This window comes from Cannabis sativa, chromosome 1 (assembly GCF_029168945.1).
Source record: "Cannabis sativa cultivar Pink pepper isolate KNU-18-1 chromosome 1, ASM2916894v1, whole genome shotgun sequence".
NCBI classification, from domain to species: domain Eukaryota; kingdom Viridiplantae; phylum Streptophyta; class Magnoliopsida; order Rosales; family Cannabaceae; genus Cannabis; species Cannabis sativa.
Genome location: NC_083601.1, coordinates 56695660 through 56705763, shown reverse-complemented (window position 1 = coordinate 56705763; position 10104 = coordinate 56695660). Strand labels below are relative to the sequence as shown.

The window sequence follows — 10104 nt, the reverse complement described above, 5'->3', positions numbered from 1 at the left end:
TAAAATACGGAATTTCAAAGTTGAATACTCGCAATTGTTCATCATATGGTTTCTCCTTATTATTATTATTATTATTATTATTATTATTATTATTATTATTATTATTATTATTATTCATTTTTGGTGTTGCAAAATTTGCTAGACAACATTTCCCTAATCCTCGTTTGGACATATGCTTGTCCTTGATTTTTGAATTTTTCCATAACAGCTAATTTTTCTTAATGAATTTTGCTTTTTGTTTTTCAAAAAAAAAAGAAAAAAGTTGCACACTGAACATGTCTGCCCACATAGAAAGTTTTGACCTATTCCGGCTATAATTTCAACGCATTATTATAATATTAAAAATTTCTCAACCGACAAATTCTTCAGACATGTCATGCATTATAAATAAATACAGTAAATGTTTTTGTACAACAAGAATTTTTATTATTATTATTTTAATTTAACAAGAAATATCATTTTGAGTGTGAACTTCGTAAACAAATATCAAATTCCCTCATAATTAAAACGACAATTTAAAAATCGTAAATGTTCGCAACCAACTACAACTACCAATGAAAATGAATACACAAGAAATCAAATAAATATAAAACGATTTTTTTTGAAAAAAAAAAAAAGAAAAAAAGAAAAACAAAATATAAGAGTAAAATGAATAACAAACAAAGAAATACCAGACGTTTGACTGGAGAAACTCAGATCCTTTTAATCAATCTATTCGAATCACTCATAACGACTTCTCTTGTACTTTTCTTTTCGTCACAAGATTTTTTATTTAACAAATAATAATAATATGATACAGTCTTTAACAAACCATACCAACTTAAACTTAAGTTGTTCTAACATTTCTTATTTATTCTTGTTCACCTATCTAAATCCTAATCTCTCTTTCATATTTTATCAGACATGCTTAGATTCAAAGAGTCTACCAATATGTCACTCTCCACATTTTCCTTGTGGAGTTTTGCCGAGTCACTAAGTTGAAATTAATACAACAATTCCTTTGAAAAGCCATAAAGTTACCAGAGAAGTATCAAATTAATTCCATTTGGCTCTTGCTTTTGCTTTAAGTAATTTTGCTAATTAAAAGTGCTATAGCTTAGACATGACTTAGCCATATAATATGTTTAAGGCTATAAATCATGCATATTTCTTATTCTCATATATCAAAGAAGAAAGTTAATTTTCTACTCTTTAATTAGCCCTTCTAAATACACGGGAACCACAAAATCACTTATATTGACATCTATATAATTTTTTTTTCCCCTTTCACGTTTAATCTTAGCAGTAAGAAACTTCATAATGTTTGTTTTACTACTTGGAAAGTTTATATTTTACTTCTGGTTCGTCAAATCATGCCTCAAAAATATCACTATAATAGTGTTAAAAACACGTCTCACTTCTTTCAGCAACTCCAAAATGAAAATAGTATCTATCTCTTGTAAAAAAACTCATGAATGATCCATTAAAATAACCACAAGTAGAAATCAAACCTACTATAGTCATAGGCTCACTAAATAACAAGTATCTTTTTTGTTTCCTAAACCTTTTATGGCAATTAATCAACCACAAAGATTAACATATTTTCACTTAATAAAATTATAATATAAAATAAAAAGCAGAACACGTAACACTTATTTTTAATTTATATGGTTTTATTGGAAATATCAATAAATAAATAAGGCGTAAAACATATGAATAAAAAAAAATAGCATATATACTTAGATGAATAGACAGGGACTTCTTGAAAATTAGAGTAAAGTAATATATTAATTATTTGGTGATAGGCTACCTAATTTATACAGAAGTACTCAAATAATATTTGATATTAGAGTGTGAATATATAAATAAATAAATAAATATATCTTTTAACAGAATGTCGTTAGAGCAAACCAAATCTCCCATTGGTGCTCAATTGTTGAAAAAGATGGTAATACTGATGACTGAACTCCTCATTTCCTTTTCGGAAAGCGACTGAATTGGTTCTTTCTGTGTTTGGTTCCGAAAATTCAAATTAATTAATAGAATTAACAACCAGATCATCATGACCATAAGTGGTCTGTTCTTGGGCACTTCTCTGCTAATTGTATTTTTCCCTATTTCTTTCTTTTTTTTTTTTTTTTGTTCTTTTAATCATGTCCACATGACCATCAGTAAAAATGAATAATAATTTGAAGTTTTCTTTTTACTTTGTCCTGAATTGGATCATTTCTTATAACTATAGACTTTCTAGAGTCTAGTCATCTTTAATTTTCATTTTCAACAAATAAAGTTAAAGGGACTCAACTAATGCGAGAATTTTCGTATGCACTGAATTGTCGCAATTGTCGAGTGGTTACTTCATTGAACAAATAAGACTAATATGGTTCTTGCTTTACCTTATGCATATCATTATTATTTTGAAATTTATAAGGTAAATATTGTTTACATTATGCATGAACTTAATTTAATTGGATAAGTTTTCTTTATCAATTAAGGGATATTTTAGCTTTTAAGATAGAGAACGTCATAGCCAACGTCAAGTTCTCATGTAACAAAGAAGAATGAAGTTGACTGTACATTATATCAGTCTTATAATGTATGGACATAAAAATGAAATCAAAATACATTTGATCGTTTGGAGTTTGGACCAATTCTACGATGTTTATGTGGATAATTGGGTTATTATCAAAGTAGGCGATTATAATGTTGTCCTATTTGTACACTATTTAAATTAAGAAATAACAGAGTACGATACATGTAAAGATATTCAAAAACCAAAAAGCTAAAAAAGGAAATGATAAAGTTTGATTTGCTTAAGCATCATTTTGATAATAATGAGAGTCTCCTGAAAATTCAACCATGAAGGAAGGCTTGCTAAGCAAGCATTATTTGAAATAATTCACTTGTAATGGCCAGTGGGTGCAACAACTCGGCCAAGGGTTGAACTAAGTTTTGTCCAGGTAACTTAACTGACCATTTTCCCGAATCAAAACCTAATCTGCCAACCTCGAAACAACTTTTCTCTCCTAATTTTTCCACTATAAAAGAACTTTCCTTGGTCTTCATTTTCATCACCACACTCTCTCAATTCCCCAAGTCATTAGCTTATAAGCTTTCAAACAAAACTAGCTCAATACTCAAGTTTAGCAAGCGAATTAAGATGGGGGCTTCCTTGATGATCAAGGCCGTTGTTCCTTTAGCCCTTTGGCTTCTCTTTGCTTCAGCATTATTGTCCTTGGCCTATGCCATTCCCAAAACACACAACCATGATTTTGTTGTAAGCACCACATCTCTGACTATATGCTAATCGCTAAATAGTAACAATTTTATTGCCTAGTTTCAATTTATGGCTTATTAATACTATATAACAACACTTGCAGATTCAAGCAACACCAGTGAAGAGGCTGTGCAAAACCCATAACAGCATCACGGTTAACGGTCAATATCCTGGCCCAACCTTGGAAGTTAGCAACGGTGACACTCTTGTCGTCAAAGTCACCAACAAAGCTAGATATAATGTCACCATTCACTGGTATAAAAATTTCTTCAAAATCATCGTGTGTGTATGCATGCATGCATGTGCCATGCATAGCATACATCTGCATTGTCTTCACTTCCTTTTTAATCCCAATTATAATTAATGTCTAAATCTAATATATACGTGTGGGGTTATTAATTTTCAGGCATGGCATCAGACAAATGAGGACTGGGTGGGCTGATGGGCCTGAGTTCGTGACTCAATGCCCAATCCGACCAGGAGGCAGCTACACCTATCGATTCACAATTCAAGGCCAAGAAGGCACTCTTTGGTGGCACGCTCACAGCTCATGGCTAAGAGCCACTGTTTATGGTGCTCTTATTATTAAACCAAGACAAGGAGATTCCTACCCTTTCACCAAACCAAAGCGTGAAACTCCGATTCTTCTCGGTATAATATATATAACATAAATAATAACTCCATCAATAGTTATAATTATAGTAACAACTTTATTAGTTAACATCATTATAATTACGATGATCAGGCGAATGGTGGGATGCAAACCCCATTGATGTTGTGAGACAAGCAACTAGAACAGGAGGAGCTCCAAATTCTTCTGATGCCTATACCATTAACGGTCAACCTGGTGACCTTTACAACTGCTCTAGCAAAGGTTTGCTTAAAAACCCCTTAATTTTCAAATACACAATAATAATAATAATAATAATAATAAATAACTAATTGTTACTTAATTATGTAATTAATTGTGTTATGCTATTACAGGCACAGTGGTGGTACCAATAGGATCTGGGGAAACTAACCTTCTGAGAGTGATCAACGCTGCACTGAACCAACCCCTGTTCTTCGCCATAGCCAACCACAAGTTCACCGTCGTAGGCGCCGACGCCTCCTACGTGAAACCCTTTACCACAACGGTCATCATGCTCGGACCGGGCCAAACCACTGATGTCCTTATCAACGGTGACCAGCCACCGGCGCGTTACTACATGGCGGCGCGTGCATACCAAACCGCAAATGCAACTTTCGACAACACAACCACAACCGCAATCCTCGAATACAAATCAGCTCCTTGCGCCTCCAAGAACTGCCCAACTACAAAGCCGATAATGCCCCAATTGCCAGCTTTCAACGACACCAACACCGTCACGGCTTTCAGCAAAAGTTTCCGAAGCCCGAGAAGAGTCGAAGTCCCGACCGATATCGACGAGAATCTCTTCTTCACAATTGGACTCGGGCTGAACCAGTGCCCGAAGAACTTCCGATCCCGAAGGTGCCAGGGCCCGAACGGGACACGATTCACATCTAGCATGAACAATCACTCCTTCGTTCTCCCAAACAACATTTCAATTCTCCAGGCTTACCAGCAGGGAATTCCCGGAGTTTTCACCACCGATTTCCCGGCCAACCCGCCGGTGAAGTTCGATTACACCGGAAACGTCAGCCGATCTCTCTGGCAGCCAATTCCTGGGACCAAAGGGTACAAATTGAAGTACGGGTCCAAAGTTCAAATCGTTCTACAGGATACGAGTATAGTCACCCCTGAGAATCACCCAATTCATCTCCATGGATACGATTTTTACATCGTTGCAGAAGGTTTCGGAAACTTCAACCCCCAAACTGATACCAAGAAGTTCAACCTTGTTGACCCGCCAATGAGGAACACGGTGGCTGTTCCGTCGAATGGATGGGCCGTGATTAGATTCGTAGCTGACAATCCAGGTAAATAAATTTATATGTAAAAGTAATGCATTTTCAAAAAATTCCCATTAACATTTTCTGGCTTATTATTAGTTTAATATATTTCAATATATATATACATAGGTGCTTGGATTATGCATTGTCACTTGGATGTTCACATAACATGGGGCTTAGCTATGGTGTTCTTGGTGGACAATGGAGTTGGAGAGTTACAGACGATAGAGCCTCCTCCTGCGGATTTACCTCTGTGCTAAAGATGATTTAGATAAAATCATATAGTTACTCAGAAAACAAAAAGGATTAATGAGGTTGTTCGTAATCAGAATAATAGGGTTTTTCAGATTTTCCCTTTATATATATAATGTTACACGAGTTGTTTGTTGGTTTCTCCCCTGCATTTGGGGTCTCTTAGCTCTTATTGCTCTGTTTTGAATTGTTTTTTTCATTATCATTTTTTTGTTATAGATAAAAGAATCGGGTTTAAATGGGATGATGCAATGTTTTAAAATACTAAAAATTGCCATCTCGTTTGGTAATACTCGACTCTTAGTTCCTCGTTTTTACATAGAATGTATTCTTTTAATGTTATAAACAGATTAATATAAAGTTTTTGAATTTCTTTTATATTTCCTTTGTTGTCTTCTAAATATATATAATTTTTGTCCTATGTATAATATGGTAGTTGAGGAAAAAAAACAAAGGCAAAAGCAAAAGCAAAAAAACAAGAGCTTAACCTATTCGATATTGTACCCAAAGTGACTATCATGACTTTTTGAAATTCATTACTAATTATTGCTTGTTTTGGATTTTTTTTATAAAGAAAAAAGACGTTATAATTAGTAATTTGAATTGTTAAACCAAACTAAAGTATTAAATTTTCTCTAACATATAGAAAAAGCAAATGCTACCTTCATCTCCTTCCACTTCCATTTCACTTTACAATAATAAATAATTAATTAATAGGTAAATAGCGACATAAAGTATCCAAATTTATAAGTAACATAAATTTAATATTAATTTTAGGGACATAAGTAACCAATGTTTATTATAAAACTGTAATTTTTCTTTATTTTGTCGACTCCGTTTTGAATTTATTAAAAGAATATTTAGAAGTAACTACATGTTTCTATTTAGACCTAATAATTTAGAATATGAGTCTTATATGTGTCATATTTAAGACAATAAAAGAGTCTACACTGATAAAATTAAAAAAAAAAATTACAGTTTTATAAACATTGGGTACTTATGCCGTTAAAAATAAACATAGATTTTATATCGCTTACAATCTTAAAATTTTAAGTACTTATACCGCTATTTACATTTAATTATTAAAAAAAAGTAATAATAATATTAAGCAATTATTTTAAGGAGCTAATCAATTTAATGTCTTACATTTGAAATTAAATTTCAATTATAATGGAAGAAATTGAAGAATATTTTTTGTATGCATTGATTAAATTTATCTTTAAATAAAATTTAATTTAAATATACTTCTTTTTATGAACATTGTATCTAAATTATTCTCACACGCTTACATAATTAAGACATAATTCAAATATAATAGATTTGCATTCTTTGTAGATGGATGTGTAAGTTTGTGCGAAAATTTGGGCAAAATTTTAATTTAAAAAAAAAATGAAAACTATCGTGAAGTGATAGAAGTAAAATTGATAGAATCGTTAAAAAAATAGATAAACACAATATATTTTAAAAAAGAGGTAAACATTAAAAATATTAAGTTAAAAGAGATATATAGTATAATTTCCTCTATTATAATTAACAACTCTTTTATATAGCAATACTTTTCTTATTAAAGGATTTATTTGGCAAATCTTAATCAAAAGTCGTAAATTAAAATAATTAGAAAAGTAAAAGCTTCCATGAATGAAGTCTCTCATTAGATACTTTAAAAAGTAGATTTTTTATAAAATTTAAAGAACTAAACTAAAAAGAGTTTTTTGTGGTTAAATTCTCACAACTATCACTCCACTTGCACTTAATTAAGCTTAAATTTTAACGGTAAAATTTTCCAAATTACTAAACTGCTTGCAAATCTAAAGTGACATCTATTTTTTTACAGTTAGTTGCCAATATAGATTGCGTATGTGTACACTTGTGTACATGTGTCAAATTTATATTGGTATACCTAATATTATTATTTTAAAAGTATATAAATTATTTCAAAATTTATAATATTTTTTATTTTTTAAAATTTTTTATTTTTTATAATTTTATTTAATTTTAAAATGAATTTTGAAAATAATTTTTAAATAATAATATTATGTGTACCAATATAAACGTGCCATGTGTATAAGAGTATTATACACATAAGCAGCCCATAGTGACAGTTAACCAACGGACACTTTAAATTTGCTACTAGTTCAATAGTTTAGAGTGTTTTACCGCCAAAATTTGAGCTTAGAGAGTTAAATGCAAGTGAAACGACAGTTAAAAATATTTTTCCGCAAAAAACTCAACTAAAAATATGTATATCTTATGCTCTACAATCTTTCTCTATTTTAATTTTTTTAAAAAATTCACTATTTATGCCTTAAATATAATACTATTTATTGCTCTAAACATATTTTATTATTAATTTGTTAGGGTTTTTTTTTTTTTTTTATATGTGGATAAATGTAAACATTAATATTATTAATTTCAAATAAATAAAATATATTTAAATTTAAAAAAATTAGAGTTTTAATGATTTATTATTTTTCTTTAAAAAAAAAGTGATATGTGATATAATGTAAAAATTTGAGATAAAATAAAGAAGAGCTTTTTGCGGCTAAATCTTCTCAACTATCACTCCACTTGCACTTAATCTCTAAGCTCAAATTTTGACGGTAAAACCCTCTAAATTATTGAATTGCTAGTAAATTTAAAGTGTCATCTATTTTTTTACAAGTAATTGCTAATATTAGACTGCTTATGTGTACATTTTTGTACATGTGTCAAATTTATATTGGTACGCATAATATTATTATTTAAAAAATATAAAAATGATTTCAAAATTTGTAATATTATTTATTTTTTAAAATGTTTTATTTTATTTTTATAATTTTATTTAATTTTAAAATAAATCTTGAAAGTAATTTTTAAATAATAATATTAGGTGTACCAATATAAACATGTCATGTGTATAAGAGTGTGCACATAAGCAGCCTGTAGTGATAGTTAACTGTATGACACCTTAAATTTGTTACCAGTTCACTAATTTGAAGGGTTTTACTGTTACAATTTGTGCTTGGATGGTTAAATGCAAGCAAAATAACAGTTGGGAGGGTTTTAACTACTAAAAATTGAATAAAAAAAGTAGAATGTGTTATAGTTCCTCCAAATAAAAAGGTCTCCACAAACGTCATTTCTAGGAAGTTGTTCAATCGTTGTTATAAATCCCGAAAGGGGTTGTGAGGAATGATAGTCGAGTCCGAAAGGGAGTTCCTGGATGACTATCATGCGTACTTTGGGTTCAGTCTTCAGGATAGTTAGCTCTTCCTTGGAAAGGAGTTACAACTGGCTGTCAATCCTAGAATGGTAGATCCAAATAGTCGACTACATCAGGTTTTATCCTATCCGGAAGCGTCTTCAACAAGTTCCCTTGGTCCGTGAGTCTAGAAGCTCATACATGTTCCCGGAGGCCATGGTACTTAAGTTGACATGGAGAGTTCACTCTAAGAAGAGTTAGTTAAGTTAGTTATTTATAACTAACTTAACAACCTCATTTCTTCCAACCATCGACTTTAGGATCTTGATTCTAAGCCTATAAATACCACCCTGACTTTGTCATTTTAACAGGATGAGATTTAGTATTATGATCAGATGAGATTGAGAGTTTAAGAGAGAGAAAGATTGAGAGGTAGAGAGAGAGGTGCAAAGAAAAGAGAGAGATTGGGTTTGAATTTTGTAAGAAGAATCTTCTGTAAATGAAGATGATTCTTGGATGTAAAGTGTGAGAGTTAAAACACTTTGTGAGGACTTAACAAAGAATCTTGTCTCGACTGTATTGTACCTATTCTTGTTCAATTAATAAATAAGGATTATGGTGGTGTTCTATAACTGGAGTAGAGTAATAGATCACATTGATCTATCAGACTTAAACCAAATATACATCTTGGTGTTGATTTTTTTATTTTCTGCATTTAGTGTTTTCTAGTTTTACTCTGTTTGTCCTTATTATTTTATCTATTATTATTTTTGGTCTGATAATTTTGTCAATTATTAATTATTTTAATTATTTAAAGTTTAGTTGATTTGATTATGGATATTTAGTCATAATTTTTCACATAATATTTTAGTAATATATTTTGAAAGATAAAATTAAAATGCTGAGAGAGTGCTTAGCTAGATTTAGTACTATATCTTTAAATATTCACATTTCTATATTAAGGGAAATACAATATTTATTTATTTAATTATTTACATATTACTAAAAACTTTATCATGTCAAAAAAAAATAATATTAAAAAAAAAAACTTTACCATGGGTTAAGCCCGTTAAGGTGAGTTATGTTTTTTAATGAGTTAAATACAATTTTCTTTTCATTGAAATTGGATAAATATATTTGGAACAATCATCTTTTTTCATGAAATCACAAAAGACAAGCCAAATTAACTTCAAGCCTATTCTAGCTACCCATCAATTAACCATAATTGCACGATAATGCATAAATCTAAAAAAATGAAGATTTTTTCTTTCAACGATAGGTGAAAGTGGGCATAGATTGTTTCAAAAAAAAAAAAAAAGCGGGCATAGATTATTAGCCCGTGATTGAGAAATGTACTATAATAAGAGAACTGTGGCATAAAAGGACTGGATCAATAAGTACAATATTTCATTCAGCTAGCAAAAAAATAAAGAGCAATATTACAACAAGTCACACAATTATCGTACTCTAGGAGAAATAATTTCTAACCTAACAAATTTAG

The 10104-nt window shown here is 30.4% G+C and overlaps 1 protein-coding gene across 1 annotated transcript; it reads left to right on the top strand.

The window, feature by feature from the left end:
- The first annotated feature begins 2825 nt into the window (after nt 1–2825).
- On the top strand, nt 2826–5802 carry LOC115706515 (laccase-12). Its single transcript, XM_030634185.2, has 6 exons — nt 2826–3256; nt 3360–3511; nt 3663–3907; nt 4002–4130; nt 4241–5197; nt 5300–5802. Exons 1-6 carry the CDS (start codon nt 3140–3142, stop codon nt 5428–5430), a joined length of 1731 nt encoding a protein of 576 aa, XP_030490045.2. The 5' UTR covers nt 2826–3139; the 3' UTR covers nt 5431–5802.
- Nucleotides 5803–10104: the final 4302 nt, after the last annotated feature.

Bases quoted from the DNA above. Each gene is read 5' to 3' on its own strand.
- LOC115706515 (XM_030634185.2), top strand. From the start codon at position 3,140: ATGGGGGCTTCCTTGATGATCAAGGCCGTTGTTCCTTTAGCCCTTTGG. The intron at 3,908-4,001 runs GTATAATATATA...TACGATGATCAG, and splicing joins TGAAACTCCGATTCTTCTCG to GCGAATGGTGGGATGCAAAC. The intron at 5,198-5,299 runs GTAAATAAATTT...ATATATACATAG, and splicing joins ATTCGTAGCTGACAATCCAG to GTGCTTGGATTATGCATTGT.